The 25,119-nt window shown below is 41.8% G+C and overlaps 2 protein-coding genes across 2 annotated transcripts in view; both read right to left on the bottom strand.

The window, feature by feature from the left end:
* Nucleotides 1-7,504: 7,504 nt before the first annotated feature.
* Nucleotides 7,505-12,149, bottom strand: LOC141051109 (uncharacterized). The gene is made up of 2 exons (XM_073547992.1): nucleotides 9,295-12,149; nucleotides 7,505-9,013 (listed from the first exon to the last, which is right to left on the bottom strand). Exons 1-2 carry the CDS (start codon nucleotides 9,739-9,741, stop codon nucleotides 8,486-8,488), a joined length of 975 nt encoding a protein of 324 aa, XP_073404093.1. The 5' UTR covers nucleotides 9,742-12,149; the 3' UTR covers nucleotides 7,505-8,485.
* Nucleotides 12,150-12,763: 614 nt separating this feature from the next.
* LOC141051039 (uncharacterized) overlaps nucleotides 12,764-25,119 on the bottom strand; it is a 33,363-nt gene continuing 21,007 nt past the window's right edge. The window contains 3 exon segments of the mRNA XM_073547844.1: nucleotides 12,764-13,889; nucleotides 13,891-15,401; nucleotides 24,180-24,270. Of these exon segments, the coding sequence (XP_073403945.1) occupies nucleotides 13,701-13,889; nucleotides 13,891-15,401; nucleotides 24,180-24,270 (1,791 nt within the window). The 3' untranslated portion in view covers nucleotides 12,764-13,700.

Genomic DNA, 25,119 nt, shown 5'->3' with positions numbered 1-25,119 from the left:
ACACAGTATAATACTGGTAACCGAATTAGGTCAAATTTAGCGTTGCAAACACAAAGGGAACAAACAATATACCATTTTAAATCCACTGATTGAATGAGATAGTATTGAAACAGGCCAGAAAAATCAAGCCTGTGCAGACAAAAAAAAAACAAAAAACTAATCAGATAGTATATACTGATATATACTTGGTTTTGTTGGTGGTTTTTTGCCACTATTCTTTTTCAGGAGTGTTGGCACACGTTTATTATATTTAGGTCATATTATGGACCTTGCAGCGAGAGAGGCCGCCTGGACTAGTCAGGCACAGGGGATTTTTGAGGTCCTTACAGTGGCTCAGTCTGCTTCAATTGGTATTGGTTCACACACAGATTTTGATAGTATTTCTAGAGAACTTATTAATCTACACAAAATTCTTACCAAAACATGGTGGAACATTAAAAGTCTTGAGGAGTATAAATATTTTGGTCTTATCCGGAGGGGACTCAGGGTTCAGATTTTCCCGGCCTGGGAAGTAGACTGCTCCTTCCAAAAGACTTGGGAGGATGGTCTTTTTAAGTGTTCAACCATAATTATGAATCTTCTGATTGAGCATGATCGTACTTTGTTAGTGGAAACTAAGGATAAAATTAAAACTTGTGAAACTAAATTACATACGTTTGATACTAAAACCTTGGTTGAACCCTTTTTAAGTCGCCTCAAAAATACCATTGATCACTATGAAAAGGACATTATTGGGGGCAAAAAGCGTAAGTTCAAACGCGATCAGATGGACTTTAAAAATGGAAAAGCATACAGATGGGTGCATAGGGGCAATAAAAGACGTCTTGTATCAGATATGAATACGAACAAAGATAACCTGTCAGCCAATGAATCGCAATCCAGCGATTTTTTTATCGTCAGATCAAAGCGACCCAGAAGGCGCTGCAGGAGGGGTAGACGTGGTATAAGAGCCCCTAAGGAGAGCCAGGAGGTTTCATCAGTGGTCCCCCAGACAACGGAGGAACACGAGACAGAACCACAGATATTGATTTACCCTACTGATTCTCAATTTGGTTCGTTGGACTGCTCCCGGAATGAAGGGGGTAAGCTTTCCATTATCAATCTGTCCACTTATGAATTATCGCCTACTGAAGTGTCTATTTTGCAGTGTGGCTTATCGTTTTGTCCTACAAATACTCTTGACAAATTTATTTTTGTTAAAGATCTTTATTTTGCAGACAATTAACGTTTAAACTCATGTATCATCAACCTTCCATTGTCGATACTATGCCTATTGAGGACAGACAAATATTTAGAGACCTTCTCTCACTCCTGGAGGAGAATGCGAACCCCCGACACGAGAACACATTTTACTGGACGTTTACCTTCTCAAGCAACTCCTAAGTTTTCCTTATTTCCGGTGGTCCAAATCTTCTTTGATGCGGTATGTAGAGATTTACAGACCCTAGATAGCAAACCCAGTGCTTTTAGTAATGTAACAAACTCTGAAAGGATTGCCATTAAGGCACTTGGTAGGAATAAGGAGCTAGTGATCAGAGAGGCTGATAAAGGAGGTAATATTGTGATTTGGCCGGTTGATCTATATGTCAAAGAAGCTAAAAGACAGCTCAGCAATTCCTCCTTTTATCAGGTACTTCCATCTGATCCCACTGCAATATTCAACTCCAAATTAGACCATCTTTTGAATTTGGCACATACCCATCATGTCCTAAACAAGAAAGAAAAAGAGTTTTTGACCTCCCACCATCCCAGAATTCCCACTTTCTACATGCTACCCAAAGTGCATAAGTCCATTGTGGATCCACCGGGTCGTCCAATCGTGTCGGGTATTGGTGGGATTTTTGAAAAGCCTTGTGTTTATGTTGATTTCTTTCTTCAGCCTTTGGTCTCCATCTTGCATTCATATGTCAAGGATACCTCACATTTATTGGTTTTGTTGAAAGATTTGATCATTCCCCCTGACACTTTTTTAGTTACCCTGGATGTTGAATCCTTGTACACCAATATCCGACACGATTTGGGGATTCAAGCGGTTGCTTTTTTTCTGGAGCAACACTACACGGGTGATCGACATCATGATTCCTTTATAGTGGATTTATTGCACTTCATTTTGGATAAAAACTATTTTGTGTTTGATCGGGTATTTTATAGACAGGTGTCTGGGACTGCGATGGGTGCACGTTGTGCACCCTCGTATGCAAGTTTATTTTTGGGGTGGTGGGAGTTTACTCGAGTATATGTGTCACCTGAATTTAAAGATCATGTCTTTAGATGCTGGCGCTATATTGATGATGTCCTGTTGCTATGGACGGGACCTTTGGATAAGTGTAAGGAATTTTTAGATGGCCTTAATGACAACACTTTAAACATACATCTTACGGCTAATTTTGCAGGTTTGGCGACAGAATTTTTGGATTTAAATTTGGTTATTGAGGGATCGTCTATCACAACTACTTTATATCGGAAGCCGACCTCTACTAACAGTATTTTACACTATACGAGTTTCCATCCAGAACATCTGAGAAACGGAATTCCGAAAGGACAATTCTTCAGATTAAAAAGAAATTGTTCAAAACAGCAAGATTTTTTGCTACAAGCCAAGGATCTGACAAGACGCTTTCAAAACAGGGGATACCCACGTAAGGTAATATCTCGTGCCTTCCAGTCAGCTAGAGATAGGGATCGTGTAGACCTACTTGGTCCTCGACTTCCTAAAGTTAACAAAACCCTGGGTCAGATAACCACTTACAATAATCAGTGGCGTGACTTACGGGGCATTTTGACCAAATATTGGGGTATGCTGGTCAATGAGCCTAAACTTACACCCCATTTAGCGCCATATCCCACTCTTATTGCTAGAAAGGCCCAGTCTCTTATTCTTTGTGCCACAGCCATTTTAAGCGACCTGTATGCAATCTTAACAGGGGTGTACGTGTGCTTGGAACCTTTGCTTGTGGCCATTGCAACATTTGTCATCTAACTGCAGGCAGTGAAGGGGTTAATATCCCTACTCTAAATTTTCCTGTAGTTTCTAAGGCATTCTTTAATTGTAGGTCCAGGAATCTTGTGTATGCTCTTATTTGCCAATGTCCGAAAATCTATGTAGGACAAACTACACAAGATTTACGGAAGAGGATCCAACAGCACCTTTCGAATATTAATACTGCAAGAGCAGATCGTGAAAAAGGTAAACCCCTCACTTCAGTAGCCATGCATTTTTTGTGTGAACACAATGGCCGCTGTACTGGCATTAAGGTTTTGGGTCTTGAGGCAGTACAGACTAACATAAGAGGGGGGAATGTTTCATTGGAATTACTGAGGCGTGAATCTAGGTGGATTTATGATCTTCGGAGTCAATCCCCTTTGGGATTAAATGAGGAGCTTTTATTCACTGGCTATTATAAACAAATCTGACCGATTGGATAATTAAGTTCCTCTTCCCTTCGTTTTCTATTTGTAGGTTGATCGACTCATTTCTTTTTGAACATAGTAGCTTGGATCTCCATTTTTTGGCAGCTTCTCAAGGTCTGGCTTGCCCACTATGGGAGTCTACTTCTCTAGCAACTTTTGGAATAGTCTATTCTTGGATCTCCTACCTTGGATTTCATCCTTCACTCTATCCCTGGCTGGAGTCAAATAATAAAACAGTACCCTGGAAGATATTCGGACTTTAACATGGACTTAGATTTGATTTTTTTGTTCCAATTTCTGGATTTGCTTTATGTTCTATCCATGTTGTATGTTTATATCAGTAAAAATCATTTATCTATAATGGTTACTTTTTTGAAGTCCAGTGGACCCTGAGGTGGAGCTTGTGGAGTTTCAATTAATTTTTTCTGATCCATCTTTCTAATACATTAAAATACTTAGTTATAGTGCATACTTAATTAGGGGTGATGCTTGTGGAGCGTTATTTTCCTTCGCTTGGTTTATTTACCAATCGGGGAAGAAATTTCGTTAGTATAACCACTAATATAAAGCTGCAATCCACTTTTTTTTTATTTATTTATTTTTTTTTTGGTACATTACATGTTCCTTTTGTGTCTTCAATACCAAATTTAACCAATTCTGGTATCAGTATTCCACTGTGTTCAGTGGGCACGTTTGCATAGTGTGATTGCGTGTCTGCGGGCTGATATCATTTTATATCTCTATTTTGCTATGAACCATGCGCGCTTGCATCTATATAGTATCTATTGATATGGTACACAGTTTTGTATCAGTTGCGCTCATTTTGTATGTTTTATAATATCTACTTGTTGAGATTGTGATAATCAGTGCCGCGGAGCTTACATATGGGGATTTATTATATCATATGTCTCCCTTTGATGCCCTCTATTCATTTATAGGTATGCCTACACACATGCTAAATGACAGGTTATATAGTAGAATCGTTTTTTTTTTTTTTTCTGAGCCTATGTGTCATTTATTACTGAGACCGCGCTTGCGCATTTGGTATTTACTGTGTTACACAACTTTTTTGGCCTTAAGGGTATGTCACACTAAGCGAGATCGCTTGCGGTATCGCTTAAGCGACCTCGATTTTTTGACGCAGCAGCGACATCGCTGACGATGTTGCTGCGTGTGACATGTTGTGGCGACGTGGCCCCCACTGCGATGTCGCTGATCGCGCACGAACGTTCAGGACCGTATTTTGATCCTTGGCGTCCCGCTGGTGTGCCTGAATCGTTTGACCCCTTTTATGAACGACGAGCGATCTCGTTGGCGACTCATATGTCAGCGGCGCAGGCGGGACTAGGTTTCATTTGTAATAACGCCCCTCAGCACCGATTGGTGGCCACTACATCACCCCAGCAATAAATGAAAACGTCACAGTGCGTCCCCATCTATTGTTCCATTGCGCTTGGATTACACCTCATTCTGGTCCTTTGTGCGTGCTGAGTATAGTATCGTGTGAGGCTGGTTTTGGATTCTGTCGGAGTCACAACTGCGATTCATCTTTGGCATTTCTACCATCTGGTTTTCTGGATTTCCTTAGCAAGGTACATATATTTTGTTTGTTTTGTTCCCATTTTTAAACTATTTTAATCTTATTACAATTTGTTATATCTAATGTTTTTTCTTTTAGCAGTGCAAACCGCATCTATTGTTTGATTTTTGTTGCTTTGTGAGTAAATCTTTTTGTAATATTTGATCCTCTATTAATTTTTTTTTTTTTAAACTTTCTAAATAACTTTTCTATTCCTTTTACTGGGCAGGTTGCACATAATGTACATGTCCACCGCGGAACGTGTGATTGTGGCAGCAGCTTTACTGATGGAGGGCGATCGACAAGAAGAGGCGCGGGTGGAAGAGAGGCGCTCCAAACGAAAGCGTCGCATGTGGACCAGAGAATGGCTTGAGCAGCGGTCCAAATTCACCCACATGCATCTAGTGAGGGAGTTACAGGAGAAGAATCCGCAGGATTTCCGCAATTATCTACGGATGTCGGAGGATTCATTTAAGCTCCTACTGGAATGTGTGAGGCCACTCATTGAACGGCAGGATACACGGATGCGTGCAGCTGTTTCGGCAGAGGAACGTTTGGCTGTCACACTGCGATTTCTGGCAACCGGACGTTCAATGAAAGACTTGCAATTTTCAGCAGCTGTTTCCCTATCACTCCTCAGCGTGTTAATCCCAGAGACATGCAACGCCATCGTCCACAGTATACGGAGCTACATGCCTTTTCCTAAATCCGCGGCGGAATGGAAAAAAATTGCATCTGATTTTGAACGTATTTGGCAGTTCCCTAACTGTGGTGGTGCCTTGGATGGCAAACATGTGCGCATCACACAACCAGCCAACAGCGGAAGTTATTTCTACAACTACAAGGGCTACTTCAGTGTGATCCTCATGGCCCTTGTGAACGCAAATTATGAATTTATAAACGTTGATGTTGGCATGAACGGGAGGGTTTCGGACGGAGGCGTTTTGGAGCACACTATTTTTGGTGAACGCTTGAAGAACTCTGAACTGCACTTGCCAACCAACATGGACACCACCGCCAATCTTAACTTTGTGTTTGTGGGCGATGAAGCCTTCCCCCTTCATGCGCATCTTGTGAAGCCGTACGCACTAAAGACTCTGACGGAGGAAAGGCGTATTTTTAATTACAGGCTGTCAAGGGCACGCCGCGTTGTTGAGAATGCGTTCGGCATCATGGCCAACCGCTTCAGGGTTTTCCACACTCCAATAAACATGAAGCTGGAATCCATAGACTCCGTGGTGTTGGCCTGTTGCGTGCTGCACAATTTTTTACGAAAACGCGATGCTGCAGCCTACAGTCCGCCAGGCTTCATGGACTCAGACAGCCAAGGTGACGTGGTGCTCGGAGAATGGCGTGAGAATGATCCCGCTATTGCAGGACTTCGACCTGTCAATCAAGGCAGGACCAAGGACGATGCAAAGGCCAGCCGAGATAAGTACTGCCAATACTTCAATGGGCCTGGTGCTGTGAGTTGGCAGCATCAAATATAGTTATGTAAAGATTGCTTGGTTATCCTGTTTAAAAGTTTGTGCTAATAAAAAAAAAAAAAATTACAATTTTGTGTTGTGTTTATTCAGAGGTGTGATGGGGAGGGGGTATTAATATCGAGAAGGCAAAAAACAAGAGGGTTGAGATGGGGAGGGACAGTACTGGGGACATAACTCCAAATGAGGTGGAGGTGATGGTGAGGGGGGAGTTATGTGGGGGAGGGCAAAACAGGTGGTGTGATTGTAGCGGAGTGAGCAATGGGCAGAAGGAAAAATGAGGTTAAGCCCACACATATGCATCTCAGGTGCGATCTCAAAGTGGCTGTGGGACTATGACGCATCTGCGTTCCCGTTCGCCGTGACGTCATGACGCATGCGTGGGCGGCGTTACAGCGGCCTAGAAGAAATTATTCTAAACAATATGGCTTCCAGGCGTTCTGTACCCTGGGGAGAGCCTGAGGTTCGATTCTTGATCCAGGAAATCGACGCAAGGAACTATGATTGCACCACACATGTCCGGCCCATGCTTCATAAGAAGAGGGTGTTGAAAAAAATTAAAAGAGGCCTCATGCGCAGATTTGGGGTCGAGCGCAGTACGACGCAGATACGAAAAAAACTCGCAGATCTGCGCTACCGCTCCAGCCAGCGCATAGCAAATATCAGGTCCGACAACCAAATTGAAGAGGGTGAGTGTTTTTGACAGAATATGAGAAAAATTTCTTTTAAGTTGTATGTTGTCTATTAACGTGTGCGTTAACGCTTCATATCTCAGATTGCACGTTCAGCATTCGCTAACTGTTCAGTTGTTAACAGTTTGCAAAATGCCATGTGGTTATGCTGGGACATAGCAATGTGTTGAAGTGAAAGTGAAATGAATTTTGAATAATATTTTCCTTTATTTTTACAAAATAAACATGAGCTTGCACTGTGGAGAATAACATAAATTATTGTTATTATTCAAGTGTTCTTATTCAAATAACGGCTGACGATGTAGCATCTCGCAGAACAATATCCTTTTTTTTTTTTTTTGGTTTCAATTAAAAACAGCATTTAACATGCAGATATCCATGGATTGTTTTCCATATCTGTAGAACCACCATTACCATCAAGCCCGCCATCGCAGGATGATCCAACAGCCCCAGCATCAACGATGGATCAAACAGGGTCACCACCTACCCCTTTGCCCGCTTCAAGCCCATCTCCGGCATCACTCCAGGATATAGATGTGGCCTCTCCATCCGGTAAGTAAAGACATTTATTTTTAAAAATGAAATAACAAAAAAAGGGGTTCTTAACTTTTGTCTCTGGAAAGGAGGTAGTGTTGCCGTGTAAAATTTCCGTTTTTTTTTCTCATAGCTGTTGGTGCCAGTGCTTTAGGGTGGGCTATTAGCCCCTCCCCAGAAAGAACTGTTCCGACCCAATACCGTAAGGATAAAAACAAAAGCCATGTACCTTTTATTTCTACTGTCTCTATAGTTGCCAGGTTTACATTTTACATTCTTTTCATCCACAGAAATACCCACAGCACAGGCACTGATGGCTTCTCACAGGCGGATGAGAGCAGCTATGGCTGTCACTCTGGCAGCCATGGACGTTCACGGAGTGATGCTGGAGAGGTTCTTGGCGGGTGTACAAGAGGGTGGCAGTAGCCAGTAATTTTTTTTTTTTTTAGGTTTATTTATGTTTTTTTGTTAAACCCCCTTGTTTCTGATGTTGTAAAAGTTGTTAAAAAAAAGTGTTTCTAAATATATCAGAAATAAAAATTTAAATATTTTCTGATTATATACGTGGCTGGATATTACTTTTAGTAAAAGATGTTCATGTGCACAGCCATCTTTTAAGTGTTGTTAACATCAATGTTCTAATACGAAACAAAGGCAAGTAAACGACACCACAATTCATGTAAAATATTACATTTTTATTTAAAAAAAAATAAACCAATTTGAAAAATTAAAAATATGTAAAACTATATACAAAACAAAATTTTCTAAAAAACAAATTGGCACAACTACAATTGTAAAAAATATGGATCTTTTTCATTTACACGGTGCCTAGGCGGAGTTAAATAATAAGGTGCAGGAACATGGCCTTGGTTTGGCGGATGCTCCCTCCACATTGTAGGCTCTGGAGTCTCAGTATTCTGCGGCCAAGCGTTTTGGGGGTACTGACGTCTGTCCATGAAAGCTATTGTGTCTGTAAGTTTCCCCATTGAGGCTTCACTCAAAACTTGTAGCATAAGCCTTTCTGCATGGAGACGCTGAACTGGGTCTAGTGTTGGCAGTTTTTCATTTGCATAGAACGCAAAGCCGGTCAGGTTCTGAGGTGTAGTTAAAACTTTTTTTGCCAGTTCAATAAATTGTGGTGTCTCCGAGGTGGGGGCCTTCCTTTTGCGCCCGGAAAATGTCAGTTGCCTCGGCACAGAGGCGGATGGAGCAGATGGGGATGGTGTCTCTGTTTCCTCCTCTTGTGTCGTAGATGCGAAGCTGTGTTGCTTTGGCGTGATTATGGGTGTAGAAATGCCAGCCTCTTCTGTGTCCTATGGGAACAGAAAATACATGTTACATCACAAGTAAAAGAAATATACCTTCACAACAGCCAAATACAGCTACAAGATGAATAAAGGGGGTTGTATCAATGGTTTTTAATTTGTCCTTCAACGGTATGTCAAATAGGTAGGCATCTAGCGTAAAGCTAGATCAATTATCATTACGTTACGGGATAACGTCTGCTATTGTGTCAATGTTTCCTTAATTATTCATAAATTCTATTCCTAATGGCCACGTACATTACTATGAGTTGTAAAATCAAGGTACTTACATCACCGACAGGGGAGTCATGCTGGATCAATGGGTCTGGGGCCAAGATAGATGCCATTTTTCTCGGAACTTCTTGGTCCCTTGTGAAAGAGAGAAGTTCGAAGTACCAAAGTTTCGGCACATAAACATCCTCCGACCCCGCTCCCGACTTGGTTGAATTCTCGACTTTGTTCACTTCTTTTCGGTACACTGTGCGTATGGCCTGAATCCTTTTTTTAACCGATGCTTCATCCGCTGGCTCACTGGGGTAATGTTGTTTTGTAAGCTCAACAAGTTTTCGGTAGGCCTCCTTCTTTTTAAGTCGGTTACTATAATCAGCCGACTTTATTCTCCATAAGCAAGGCATCGTGCGGTACATCTCTATGAAGTCCCGCAGGAATTCGTGCTTATCAGCCATCTGTAATAATGAAAGGATAATGTTAAAATGGCACAATACTAATAGAAACATTTGTTTTATTAAAAAATAGGATAAATTAAAATGCGTACATTACCAACAACTTATAACACACCTAGGATCATAAAATGGCGGAGATGGGCACGGCTGAAACTAAAATGGCTGCCTGCCACCCAAAAAAAAAATTAGATGGACAACAACAGTTTACACAGCTGCAGAAAAAGGCAGTGGTGGGCGCAGCAGAAAAAAAATTTGCTGCACCAAAAAATCACAGAGATAGACGACAAGTAAAAAAGCTGACAAGAAATTGACGTGGCAGAAATAACATGGCTGGCCCCCCAAAAAAATTACAGTGATAGCCAACAACACAGTAATGGTGGGCGCGGCAGAAAAAAAAAAGGTCCGAGATAGATATGTGATAGCGGAGGGCGGTGGAAGGAAAACTACCAAGGCTGCTAAACAAACATGTAATTCAAAAATGTTAATGACACGTAAAAATGTTAAAATAAAAAAATTATAAAAATAAGTGCCTACCTTACAAGACTGTATGGAGATCCTGATGGAATCAATGAATCGAGGGCGAACGCAGCAGCGCCACACAATGGATCTCAGGTCTTGAATCACAGAAGGCGGGCAGGACGCATTAAGGTAACCACAGCGCTCGAGAACAATGAAAGGGAGCGCTATTGCGGCGTCCTTTATTACTCTGTCGTCCAATCACAAAGCGAGAGCTGTGACAGCAACAGTCATGCCATACCGTGCCATATAGTGATGACCAATCTGGGTTGAGGGGAGTGGAAAATGATGCGCTCAATCACGCCTATCTAGGTCTGGGTCTTTAACAATACATGCTGTGTGACAGGTCCCAACGACCCCCGAGGTCGTTATACAGATCGCTGATTGCAGATGTGTCGTTTATGAGATCTTCCTGTTTGGAAGCTAACTAACGATCATATAGCGATGTTCTAACGATCTCTCCCAGATCGTGTCGTTGTCGTGATCGCTAGTGCGATCGTTTAGTGTGACAGTACCTTAACCCGGAAATCAGTATATACTATCTGATTAGTTTTTTTTTTGTTTTTTTTTGTCTGCACAGGCTTGATTTTTCTGGCCTGTTTCAATACTATCTCATTCAATCAGTGGATTTAAAATGGTATTTTGTTTGTTCCCTTTGTGTTTGCAACACTAAATTTGACCTAATTCGGTTACTAGTATTATACTGTGTTTAGTTGGTGCGTTTAGCATAGTGCGATCTGACATTGCATATAGCCATATACTCTGTAAGGGCTGCGTGTCCGCGGGCTGGGAGCACTGTATATCTTTACTTGGCTATGGGTGCATAGTCTGTATTAGTTGCGCTCATTTTTACACTTTGTGAAATTTCCATTTGTTGAGACTGTGATGATCAGTGCCACGGCGCCTACATATGGGGATTTATTATAGAATATGTCTCCCTTTGATGCACTTTACTCACTTATATGTTTAGGTATGCCCGCTTATATGCTAAATGACATGGCACACAGTGGAATCGCGCTTATCTCATCTTGCGCCTACCGCGCTTGCGCATTTGGCATTTTTTACGTCACACAACCTTTTTGTATTCCGTTACTTTGTTTGCATCGGTGCAGTGGTCGGTGTGACGTTCACACTGCTCCAAACCTGGAATTCACTATGTATTATGTGATGAGTCATTCCTGTCTGCACCTGCGCAGTGTGCAGTGTTTCGTCACACTGCTCCAAACCCGGAAATAACCTGTGAGTCATGGACTATTCTCTTTCCTCTGGTGTGCATGTGCATTCAGGCCTCCATTGCAGCTAATTAGGTACGTCGCTGCAGCTGCCGCACATATGTACTGATTGTTTAGCATATTTAAACAAGTGTAACAGACTGACTCTCTAGCCCCTGATGAAGCCACCTTTTGGTGTGCGACACGCGTAGGGCACTCCACAAGCTCCCCCTTTGTAAGTGGCATTATATAGGGATTATGCAGGCAGGATTTAATCTTGGTCATTTTAGCCTCTTGGCTACACCATGGTTGCTATACTTTTCATCTATGCTCAGTACCCTATGGTGTTTATTCTCATGGCTCAGTTGCTTACATTTGTTATTACTTGCATTCATTATTGTACCATAGTCTATTTGGATGGATTATTCAATGGATCATTATGTTTGTATTACATCTCTGAACATTTCTTCATTGCAGGTATGCTATTGTATGTGATATATTCTAGAGCCTTTTTTATGTATATCCACTTACTGGAGGGAGCTCTTTGGGCTTTATTATAAGCCTTTGTGATAGTTTCATGTCATTGTATGAATTTTTAAATGTTTTTACATGGATGTTGTCTTTTTGTTACCAAGAAAATTTGTAATTTTGCAGTGATCCCTGCATTTTGGTCAGTAGCTTTTTCTCCATTTTCTCAGTAAGCATTGCCACCCGTTGGTGCTGACTCCAACTCTAATTCCCTAACACAAGCACAACCAGAGGGAGGGAGCTTATAATGAGTCAGTCACCAGTCTCATGCATCCATCATCATATACACAACTACCAACAAAAGGCTATACTAGCGCATGGTCGTGCGATCCTTTTATAGGCGCAGCCTCCCTGGACCTTCCAGATGGTCCAATCTGAGCTGCAACAGGACCTTAGCATGTGACCCCCGGCCTCCAATGAGAGTATGACCAGCGGGCATGCTCAGTAGCCCAAAAGAAGGACTTAGTCCCGGGAGCTGCTTGCTACTGACCAGTGCAGGCTGCTATAGCTGACCCTGAGATGGCAGAAGCAACTGAACCGACAGCACTGGCCTGACCAAGACGGTGGGAACGTCTTTGCTGGGCAGTCTCTTCTGCGGTCATGACTAAATGGGAGACCGCAGAAGGCAAGGCTCGGGATTCCTCCTGTGCAGAGGCAGGAACCAAATGCCTAACATTGGTTTTAATTATTTTTTATGCCATTCCTTGTGATTAGACAACTTTATTCTTGGGGTCAGTATGCTTATAGAAATACCACATTTATATCATTTTTTATGTTTTGCATCACTATATTCTGAGCGGCTTGTTTTTTGCGGGACAAGATTATGTTTTCAGCGGTACCATTTTTATTTCCATTCATCAATACAGCATTCTATTGCACTTTCTGTTCGCAGGTAAGATGATAAAGCATAGTTTTTGCCTCGTTTTTATGGTGTTCACTGAAGAGGTTAACTAGTATAACAGTTTTATAGGTTTGGTCATTCTGACACGACAATACCAAATATCTGTACTGTTTTTTTACATAAATGCATTTATTGGTTTAATATTTTTTTGTTCTTTATTTGGGTATTTTTAAAAAATGTTTATACAATTTTTAATAACATTTTTGATTTTTTTTTACTTTCTTACATTGTTCCACTATGGTCCATCATCCTTACACTGACAGATCAGTGACCTGATATTTTGCAATGCTTCTACAGTGCAGGGAATCAGAGTAGGGTCTGACAGGCAGGGAGGAGGAGGAGTGTCAGCTCCTGCTCTTAGCAGGCACTCATAGGCTACCTTCCCTTAAGGAAATTGTGGCCATCTTGCGGCCCAGGGTCACCATTGAGACCATCGGCACAATGCGATCGCATGGCATTGTGCTAATGGGAGCAGACAGGGCGCTCACTTTCTCTGCGATGCTCCTCAATGTCGCTGTCACTATATAAGGCTCATGTTGGCAAAGATTTAAAGGGATTGGACAACCCCCTTATCATTCCTCATGTTTGGTCCTGTAAAAATAACACCACTTAAATAAACCTCCCATGCCGATGTTGTTCCATTAATGTCTGCATTTGCATTTCCGGAGCCTATGTGATGTGGTACATTATTTGAGCTCTGCACCCAATCAGCACTGGCGTCACTGTCCCCACCTTCAGACAAACTGAACAATAAGAGGAAGTCAGAGAGCAGCCACAGACCTGGCTTCCTGTTGATGTTCAATATGTCTAAAAGCGGAGACAGTGATTGCAAGCAGGGTTCATGCAATGTAACAACCTCACATGAGTACAGGGAACCCGAGTGCCGACACAGATGGAATGGCACTAGCAAGTAAAGGGAGTATAAGTGTTTTTATTTTAACAAGGCCAAACTTGAGGAACGACAAAGGGTTGCCCTGGTAATGGACAACCCCTTTAAGGAAACATAATTTTTGGTTAAAACATTTCCAACATTCTGGACATGAAAAAATGTTTCTCCCCTGTATGAAATCTTTGGTGTATAAGAGCATCTGATTTCTGGTTAAAATATTTCCCACAATCTGAACATGAAAAATGCTTCTCCCCTGTGTGAATTCTCTGATGTCTGATAAAATTTGATTTCTGGTTAAAACATTTCCCACAATCTGAACATGAAAAAGCCTTCTCACCTGTGTGAATTCTCTGATGTCTGATAAAATTTGATTTCTGGTTAAAACATTTCCCACATTCTGAACATAAAAAAGGCTTCTCCCCTGTGTGGGTTCTTTGGGGACTATCAAGATGCACTTTCCGGTTAAAACATTTTCCACTTTCTGAACATGAAAAAGGGTTCTCTTCTGTATGACTTCTCTGATGCTTATTAAGAGATGAATTATGTGTAAAACATTTCCCACATTCTAAACATGAAAATGGCTTCTCCCCTGTGTGGGTTCTCTGGTGCTTCACCAAATCTGATTTCTGGGTAAAACATTTCCCACATTCTGAGCATGAAAAAGGCTTCTCTCCTGTGTGAATTCTCTGGTGTTTAACAAAATCTGGTCTATGGCTAAAATATTTCCCACATTCTGAACATGAAAAAGGCTTCTCCCCTGTGTGAATTCTCTGGTGCCCAACAAGAGACGATTCACGATTAAAGCATTTCCCACATTCTGAACATGAAAAAGGCTTCTCCCCTGTGTGGATTCTCTGGTGCCTATCAAGATGCGCTTTCCATCTAAAACATTTCCCACATTCTGAACATGAAAAAGGCTTCTCCCCTGTATGGGTTCTCTGATGCTTAACCGAATATGATTTCTGTGTAAAACATTTCCCACATTCTGAACATGAAAAAGGCTTCTCCCCTGTGTGGGTTCTCTGGTGAATAACAATATCTGATTTACGGCTAAAACACTTCCCACATTCTGAACATGAAAAAGGCTTCTCCCCTGTATGGGTTCTATGATGCTTAACCAAATATGATTTCTGTGTAAAACATTTCCCACATTCTAAACATGAAAATGGCTTTTCCCCTGTATGGGTTCTTTGGTGCAAAACAACATCTGATTTCTGGTTAAAACGTTTCCCACATTCGGAACATGAAAACGGCTTCTCCCCTGTGTGAATTCTCTCATGCCTAACAAGATCTGATTTCTGGTTAAAACAATTCCCACACTCGGAACAACAAAATCTATTCTCTGCTATGTGAATTTTTTGATGCTTAAGAAAAGACTTTTCAAGGGGAAAACTAGTTCCATTTTCTGAACATGAATATGGCTTCTTTGCTTTTGGAGCAGTTAGTTTTTTAATGCTTATTTTATGACTTTGAATTTCCTTAGTAGTCGGTAATGAATCAGAAGACAGGACCTGTTTCAAAGGATCGGATGACAGATCTCTGCTGTGAAGGGATGATGGTATATCTGGAGTAATGGCTTTCACTTCATTTGTATTCTGTGGGATCTCAAGATCATCCGATTTAAAAATTGAAGACGTCAGGTGTCCCTCTGATCTCCTGGTACAGTCATCTGCCAAGAATAAAACCAGTTATTTTTTAATAAAATATCATTGAATTTTAGATTTTGGAATATTTACTACTTAAACTGTCTGTATAAATGGCAAATTATATAAAAATATTGAATTATTGACAGTCTAATAGAAAATCTAATTAGATGAACCAGTAGAACATGGTGTTTCCTCATTCTGCCTTCCAAATAAGAAATAAAAAGCCACCAAATAATGTTATGTAGGAAAAAATAATACCACTAAAGCTTCTACTCATTTGACAAAAAATAAATTACAACTTAGGTCCATCATCTGTCAATGGAAAAACAGAGGTTTCCACATTATTAGTGTCTCAAAGGATCTTGAAAGGCAACATGGCTTCCATTAACCAATGTAGCACAATTCACTCTATCAAAGTCAAAGCTCCCCCTCACTCCTGAGTCTTGCAGTGTGACCAAACCATATTTAGCATCCATGCATTTGATATTACTAGTGTGAAGAACCCACATAGTTTTCAGTATGTGTGTGACTCCTGGAGCACAATCTGGGTACTATGTGTTGGGTAATAAAATTAGCTAATATGCAGTTTCTACTCTCCAACTTCCACTGCATGCAAAGTGTCTGTGTAGTCAAAATAGTCACTCCTCCTATAGATTAATTCACAGAGGGTTGTAATTTCCCAAATCCAGTCACTTTATGGGGATTTCTAGTGCTCTGGTTTTCTGACATTTTGCTATATTGGGGCTTCTGCAAATGATGTGTCCCATCTACTCTGAGATCAGCTCCTGAGACGTCTGAATTCTATCACCAGGAGCAACCTTATTGATTTTGCAGGCGGCGCTGGTAATCGAGGAAATGTCGTAACCAAAAGCTGAAGCCACTAAGATTAGGGTTCCTGAAACCTGTAGTACCATCCAGTCTGGCAGAATGTGTGTGTGCGTGCTGTCCAGCTAGATTAATCTGCTCCCTGCTTCAGCCAATTGGAAAGCACCACATCCTACCAAATTGCGAAGCATATTTCAGGAAGCTGCCAGATACAGCCTTGTTCTCCTCTGGTTCAGTCTTCTGTGCTCTGTTTCCGGCTGGTGCATTTGCTTCCTGTTGTAACCCCGTCCTGTTTACTGACTACTCGTGTGTTCTGATTTCATATTTTTTCTGCCATCCTGGTTCTGACTCTACTACCTAATTATTCTTCATCCCATCTTACACCACTGAACAGCAGGTAACACCATGGCCCAAGCCTAGGGGTCTTTGTGTAAATCCAGATCCATGTAAAGGGTGATGAGCAAGATAGTACCTAGGATCTGGAAAACGAAGAAGTCTCTTCATGGTGGCCATACTGTAAGGTGCCAGCTGACCCTGAACATTGCCCCTATACATTGTGTCTGCAAACTGTTCCAGCAAGATCGTAATTTAACCCCTTCACCCCCAAGGGTGGTTTCCACGTTCATGACCGGGCCAATTTTTACAATTCTGACCACTGTTCCTTTATGAGGTCATAACTCTGGAACGCTTCCATGGATCCCGGTGATTTTGACATTTTTTTCTCGTGACATATTGTACTTCATGTTAGTGGTAAAATTTCATTCAAATAACTTGCGTTTATTTGTGAGAAAAACGGAAATTTGGCGAAAATTTTGAAAATTTCGCAATTTTCCAACTTTGAATTTTTATGCCCTTAAATCACAGAGATACGGCACACAAAAAACTTGATAACTAACATTTCCCACATGTTTACTTTACATCAGTACAATTTTGGAACCAAAATTTTTTTTTGTTAGGAAGTTATGAGGGTTAAAAGTTGACCAGCGATTTCTCATTTTTACAACACCATTTTATTTTTAGGACCACATCACATTTGAAGCCACTTAAACCACTATTTGGGCGCATGGCAGAGCTCGGAAGGGAAGCAGCGCCATTTGACGTTTTTGGCTGGAATTGAGATCGGACACCATGTCGCGATTGGAAAACCCCTGATGTACCTAAACAGTGTAACCCCCCCACAAATGACACCATTTTGTAAACTAGACCCCCCAAGGAACTTATCTAGATGTGTGGTGAGCACTTTAAACCCCCCAGTGCCTCACAGAAGTTTATAACGCCTGGGCGTGAAAATAAAAAATTCGTATTTTTTCCACAAACATGATCTTTTAGTCACCATTTTTTTATTTTTCCAAGGGTACCAGGAGAAATTGGACCCCAAAAGTTGTTGTCCAATTTGTCCTGAGTATGCTGATACCCCATATGTGGGAGAAAACTACTGTATGGGCACACGTCGGGGCTCGGAAGGGAAGTAGTGACGTTTTGGAATGCAGACTTTGATGGAATGGTCTGCGGGTGTCATGTGCATTTGGAGAGCCCCTGATGTACCTAAACTATTGAAACTCCCCACAAGTGACCCCATTTTGGACACTAGACCCCCCACGGAACTTATCTAGATGTGTGGTGAGCACTTTGAACCCCCAAGTGCTTCACAGAAGTTTATAACACTCGGACGTGAAAATAAAAAAATCATTTTTTTCCACAAAATTATATTTTTGCCCCCAATTTTTTATTTTCCTAAGGGTAACAGGAGAAATTGGACCCCAAAAATTGTTTTGCAATTTGTCCTGAGTAGGCTGATACCCTACATGTGGGGGTAAAACACTGTTTGGGCGCATGGCAGAGCTTGGAAGGGAAGGAGCACCATTTGACTTCAACTCAGAATTGGCTGGAATTGAGATCAGACGCCATGTTGCATTTGGAGAGCCCCTGATGTGCCCAAACAGTGGAAACCCCCAATTCTAACTCCAACCCGAACCACAACACACTCCTAACCCTAATCACAGCCCTAACCCTAACCCTAACCCTAGCCCTAACCCTAATGGAAAAATGGAAATAAATACATTTTTTTATTTTATTACTTTTCCCTAACTAAGGGGGTGATAACGGGGGGTTTGATTTACTATTAATGGCGGTTTTTATATTTGGCAGCTGTCGCACGCTAAAAGACGCTTTTTATTGTAAAAATAGTTTTTGGATCACCACATATTGAGAGCTATAATTTTTCTGTATTTTGACACACCGAGTCATGTGAGGTCTTATTTTTTGCGGGACGAGTTGACGTTTTTATTGGTACCATTTTCGGGCACGTGACATTTTTTGATCGCTTTTTATTCCGATTTTTGGGACGCAGAATGAACAAAAACCATCGTTTCATGAATTTCTTTTGGGGGGGTGCGTTTACACCGTTCCGCGTGCGGTAAAATTGATAAAGCGGTTTTATTCTTCAGGTCAGTACAGTTACAGCGATACCTCATTTAGGTCTTTTTTTATGTTTTGTCGGTTTTATGCAATGAAAACTATTTTATATAAAAAATAATTATTTTTGCATCGCTTTATTCTCCGAGCTATAACTTTTTAATTTTTTCGCTGATGATGCTGTGTGGCGGCTCCTTTTTTGCGGGACAAGATGACTTTTTCAGCGGTACCATGGATATTTATATGCAGCTTTTTGATCGCGCGTTATTACACTTTTTGTTTGGCGGTATGATAATAAATCATTATTTTTTGCGTCGTTTTTTATTTTTATTTTTTAAGGGGTTCGCTAAAGGGGTTAACTAATGGGACTGTTTTATAGGGCGGGTCGTTACGGACGCGGCGATACCTAATATGTGTACTTTTATTGTTTTTTGTTTTTTTTATTTCCAAAAAATGGATTTATTGGGGGAATATTTTTTTTTTTTTTCTAATTTATTTGGCGATTTTTTAAAAATTATTTTTAATCACTGTGACAGATCAGCGATCTGTCACAGGCAGTGCAGAAGGCTTCCTCATGCCTGCGCTTTGCAGGCACTGAGGAAGCCAGCTTCCTGCAGGCCCCCGTCGCCATCTTGGATTCGGGGGCCTGCAGGAAAGGAGCCCCCCGCAGCAGCGCTGCACATTGCGCTGCCGTGGGGGGCTCAGGGAAGCACGGAGGGATTCCCCTCCCTGCCGATGCTTCCCTTTAACCCCCGGTACACCGCGATCATGTTTGATCGCGGTGTGCAAGGGGTTAACGTGTCGGGGGCGGACACATTGTGCCAGGTGTTAGCTGTGATAATCAGCTGACACCTGGCCGCGATCAGCGGCGCTCACCACGTGGGCGCCGCTGATCGCGGTAGACGTACTATCCCGTCCATGGGCATAGGGGCCCAGGTCCCATGGACGGGATAGTACGTCAGATGTCAGGAAGGGGTTAAATAGCTAAATAGCAATCGTTATATTCTTAATCTTGCCATGTGCTCTGTAGTGTACAACCATATACAGGGTATTGTCCAATTCAAGAGAAGTTGGAAAATAATTTGTAAGGTACACTTGTTTCCGTATCCTTTGTGAAGAATTCCAAAGTTGTCACCACATAAAGTGAAAGACGTCACATTTGAAAAATGGGCCCTGATTAGGAACCCAAAACTGGCTGCAGGAAGTGGTTAAATCAGAGGAATTTGGGCACTAATTACTGACTGAGCATAGACAATAACACATCTACTGAATGTCATGATCCATGCTGGATCATGACAGAGAAAAGCACATGTAACCTTTTTTTTTTCCTTAAGCTTGTCCTTAAGTTTTGGTTTTGCCCCCGGTGGCCGTTAGGGTCATTGCACTTGATGTTTTCTTTGCTTTGCCTTTTGCCCCCGGTGATCAGTGGGGTTATAGCAGCTTTTTGTCCCTGATCATTTGACCATTCCCTTTTCCTATATAGGGTCACATGGTCTATGAGCAGGTGTTGGTGATATTGCTCTTGTCCAACCAAGTCTGGTGGAGAAAGGAACTACAGAGAAGAGTTCCTGGCAGCTCAGGGGAGCTCTGGTGTATAGCTTCTGGTGGAAGCTGAACTCAGGTGTCGAGCTTCAGGGGAAAGCTGCATTCTGGTGGTGGACTCTGTTGCTGGGAGCAATAGCAACAGAGCAAAGCTAAGAGGTGTTTCCCTGTTTGTATTTTTCCCTGGTGTGTATTAGTACCATGCTATTTTAGAATTTTGGATAACTAGAGGAGGAAGACCTGTGAAGACTCAGACGTCAAGGTTAGATTTCAGAAAGGCAGATTTTAAGGGATTCAGAAAGAGAATCGGAGGGATCCAATGGCTGGATATCCTTAAAGACAAAAATGTCCAGGAAGGATGGGAAATCTTGAAAAATGAAATTCTCAAAGCACAATTGTTAACAATTTCGAAAAGAGGGAAGAATAGGAAGCATTTAAGGAAACCAGGATGGATGAACACAGAACTTAAGCACATGCTAAAAAGGAAGAAAAAAATATTTATAAAATGGAAAGAGGGAGGCATATCTAAAGAAGAATATAATGCTGTCTGCAGAAACTGCAGGGCACAAATCAGATTATCTAAAGCTGAAAATGAATTGAGGCTTGCAAGAGATGTCAAAAGCAATAATAAAGGATTTTGGGGATATGTCAAAAGTAAAAGAAAAGTCAAAGATGCTATAGGATTTTTACAGGATGAAAATGATGAAATGGTAAGAAAGGATGTTGAGAAGGCCGAACTTTTAAATTCCTATTTTGCATCTGTTTTCTCACAGAAAGGAAACGTAACATCAACTGTTCTTCACTGTCCTATTAAGGGTATAGAAGAATCCAGGATATCTATAAACAGAAAGATAGTGAGGAAACACTTAGCTAACCTAAATGAATTCAAGTCTCCAGGTCCAGATGAATTACACCCCAGAGTACTGAAGGAGATAGCAGACGAAATTTTTGAACCCCTCTCCATAATCTTTGAAAATTCTAGGAGAACAGGAGAAGTCCCAGAAGACTGGAGAAGAGCAAATGTTGTTCCTATCTTCAAAAAGGGGAAGAAGGTGGACCCAGGCAACTATAGGCCGGTGAGTCTGATTTCTATACCAGGAAAGATCTTTGAACAAATTATTAAACAACATGTATGTCAGTACCTGGATAAGAATGAAGTGATTAAACAGAGTCAGCATGGGTTTGTAACTAATAAGTCATGTCAGACTAACTTAATTTCCTTCTATGACGGAATCACTGATTGGGTGGATCAAGGAAATGCTGTAGATAAAGTATATCTTGACTTCAGCAAAGCATTTGACAAAGTATCTCATACAATCCTTATTGAAAAAATGACTAAGTATGGAATGGACAAGGCAACTGTTAGGTGGATTCATAACTGGCTTAGTGATCGGACCCAAAGAGTGGTCGTAAATGGCTGCACATCCAGTTGGAAGAATGTCTCAAGTGGGGTACCACAGGGCTCTGTCCTGGGCCCTGTATTGTTCAACATCTTTATCAATGATTTAGATGAAGGAATTGCGGGTAAACTGATTAAATTTGCTGATGACATAAAGCTAGGAGGGATAGCTAATACTAGAGAAGAGAGAGAGAGGATTCAAAAAGATATAAATAAACTGTAGAAGTGGGCAGCAACTAACAGAATGGTTTTTAACAGGGAAAAATGCAAAGTACTACATCTGGGCAATAAAAATGAAAAAAGCATATACAGAATGGGAGGAATAGGGTTAAGCAACAGCACATGTGAAAAAGACTTAGAATCATAGAATCGTAGAGTTGGAAGGGACCTCCTGGGCCATCTGGTCCAACCCCTTGCTCAAAGCAGGATTCGCGAAATCATGGGTATACTAATAGATCACAGACTGAATATGAGTCAACAGTGTGATGCAGCAGCAAAAAAGACAAATGCAATTCTAGGATGTATTAACAGAAGCATACAGTCTAGATCACGTGAAGTCATAATTTCCCTCTACTCCTCTTTGGTCAGACCTCATCTGGAATATTGTGTCCAGTTTTGGGCACCACATTTTAAAAAAGACATCAACAAACTGGAGCAAGTTCAGAAAAGAGCGACCAGAATGGTGACCGGTCTGCAAACCCTGTCTTACGAGGAAAGGTTGCAGGATTTGGGAATGTTTAGTTTGCAAAAGAGAAGACTGAGAGGAGACTTAATAGCTGTCTACAAATATCTAAAGGGCTGTCACATTGTAGAAGGATCAACTTTATTCTCATTTGCACAAGGAAAGACTAGAAGCAATGGGATGAAACTGAATGGGAGAAGACACAGATTAGATATTAGAAAAAACTTTTTGACAGTTAGAGTGATCAATGAGTGGAACAAGCTGCCACGAGAAGTGGTGAGTTCTCCTTCAATGGAAGTCTTCAAACAGAGGCTGGACAGACATCTGACTGGGATGATTTAGCGAATCCTGCTTTGAGCAGGGGGTTGGACCAGATGGCCCAGGAGGCCCCTTCCAACTCTACGATTCTATGATTCTAGTACAGCGGAGGTGCCAGTGCCTGCACCACCCAGCTCCCTAGCAAGGGATAGGTGTAGGGTGTGCTAGGGTGACAGGTATCCTGATCGGCGCCCGGTGCGGAACTGGCCTAGGGAACGTTAGGAGTGTGAGGGACACTGACTCGGGGGAGTGCAGGAGGTCTCCACGTCCCCGTTCCCTATCGCAGGACCCATCGTTGTAGCTGTTTGCCCTTCCCCCGTGTCTTGTTGCTTTAGTTACTGGCCTGCAGGTCGTGTCACACAGGACTGTTACACGTGCTGTGTCTTGTTGTTTTAGTTACCGACCTGCGGGTCGTGTCACACAGGACGGGTCTACGTGACACTGAAATGATCAAACTCAACAGTCTTGATGGTAAAAAAAAATAAATAAGTAAGTAGTGGTGAAACTTCTCTGGAGTCATTAAAGTATGGGGCTTGGTGGCTCTTCGCAATCTAAACTATCATAAGGGCCAATATTTTTTGTCAGTTGAGTTTCAAGAATAAAAATTAGACATTAAAAATAACTTTTTAGAACACTGCAGATGGATATTTTTTTTAAAGACTACCAGTGAGATACAGAGTCACATAAGTGAGGCGGGCCGATCCCACCACAATTAAACTATCATACAGAAATAACTTGTAAAGTAAGACATAGAATAAAAAAATATGTGACATCTCCAACAATAACGTATGTCTTGGGGGAGAACTCCAACATTAAACTGGAGTTGTATAAATTTATGGTGGACCACTGGAGCTATTATGAGTCCTGACCAGAAGAGTAGAGAAAGTATTAGTGCTCCCCATTTCAGGAGAGATTGTGCAGTATTCAGAATTCGTTATGATTGAAAATATAATGGAATTTATGATGTGGAGTGAATCCATTAAACCAAGGCTCGAAGCCAAGCCAACACATCTCCTGCAGGCGTGAATAAATGTATATTACAGCCATCAGCCATGCACAGCTTAGACATATATCATGGCACAAGTGTAATGTTTTTCATGTAGTTTATCACAATCCGGTTTGAAGATAGTTGGTTTTAAAGAAATTGAAAAGTCAGGATAAAGGGAAACTCTGATGTTATTGTACAGAAATTCACACTTGGCCTCACTGCACATTTAATGTTGTCAATCATAGGTGAAGTTTGGCCAGAAAGACTGGACCTGGTCTTGTAGGGACCATATGGACACCTTCAGCAGCACAGAAGGGAGAGCAGGTAGATTCATCCAATAAGGTATCAAGGTTCTAGGAAGTCAACAGCATCATAACCCTCCGCTTTCTCTTACAGGCCCATCATAATCTTTTTCGTGAAGTGATTTTCTAACTTGTCAGCCCATTCTACGTATGTTGTCTTTTGGCTTTGTAGTTTACAGATCTACACAGGTAACGGTCAGCGTCTTCTAATCCCAGGGGGCAAAATGGTGATCACACTATTGTGATACGGCGGACTATACCACTCAAAATGCCGTCACAGCAGGTGACTGAGAATCTGTTACATCTCTGCATTTAGTGGTTACTACTCACCTGGGTAGTAATATGCAGGAATCTCCTCTTTACACCATTCATAACCCCTCACATATGTCTCTGTAGTATTAATATGGGTCAGATCTTCACCCTGAAACAAATATTGGAAAAGTCATTGACAGATGGAGAAGTCACATCTATGATCATCTCTAATCCTCCTATCTCCACCGTTCTCATTACACAAGTATAAAACATACAGTCATGGCCGAAAGTGTTGGCACTCTTGAAATTGTTGCAGAAAATGAAGCACCGTATTTTTCGGATTATAAAACATTCCAGATTATAAGACACACCCCAAATTTTGAGGAGAAAAATAGGAATTTTTTTTTTTTAAATGGTGGTGCTTCTCATAATCCATGCGTCTTATTGCTTACCGGGGGTGGTGGCTGCAGTGAAGCAGGGTCCCAGAGTCACTGCTGGTGGAGGCAGGAGTGGGGTGATGCCGTAGGGTGGGATGAGGGGGGTCCGATGCGCAGTGCGCCACTGCGGATGTCCGGTGTTGCTGGAGTCCCCGGCGGTGCTGCTGGGGTGCCCAGCGCTGCTGCTCGCGGTGTCAGCGCTGAAATCTCATCTCCTGAGATTTTGATGCCAAGATCCCCATCTGCGCATGCGCCACCCCCCGGTGGCCATTTTCCCGGAGTCCATCGCACAGGAGGAAACCACAGAACTGCAGGGGGCTATGGCCTTTCACGAAATGTCGGTAGAGCCCCCTGTAGCGGTGGACACCCCGGGCAGCGGACACCCCGGGCAGCAGCGGCGGTGGGCACCCCCTCATCCCAGCCTGCAGCAATGATACCAGTATATACGCATTATAAGATGCACACCAATTTCAACCCCAAATTTGGGGGAATAAACCATTTTGCAATGCGTAAAACACGGTATTTCTTCCAGAAAATTATTGCAATTACACATATTTTGTTATACATATGTTCATTTATTT

The sequence above is a fragment of the Dendrobates tinctorius genome, unplaced genomic scaffold (assembly GCF_039654945.1).
Source record: "Dendrobates tinctorius isolate UK_male_01 unplaced genomic scaffold, ASM3965494v1 ptg000155l, whole genome shotgun sequence".
NCBI lineage: Eukaryota > Metazoa > Chordata > Amphibia > Anura > Dendrobatidae > Dendrobates > Dendrobates tinctorius.
This window is presented reverse-complemented; position numbering and strand designations above follow the sequence as displayed.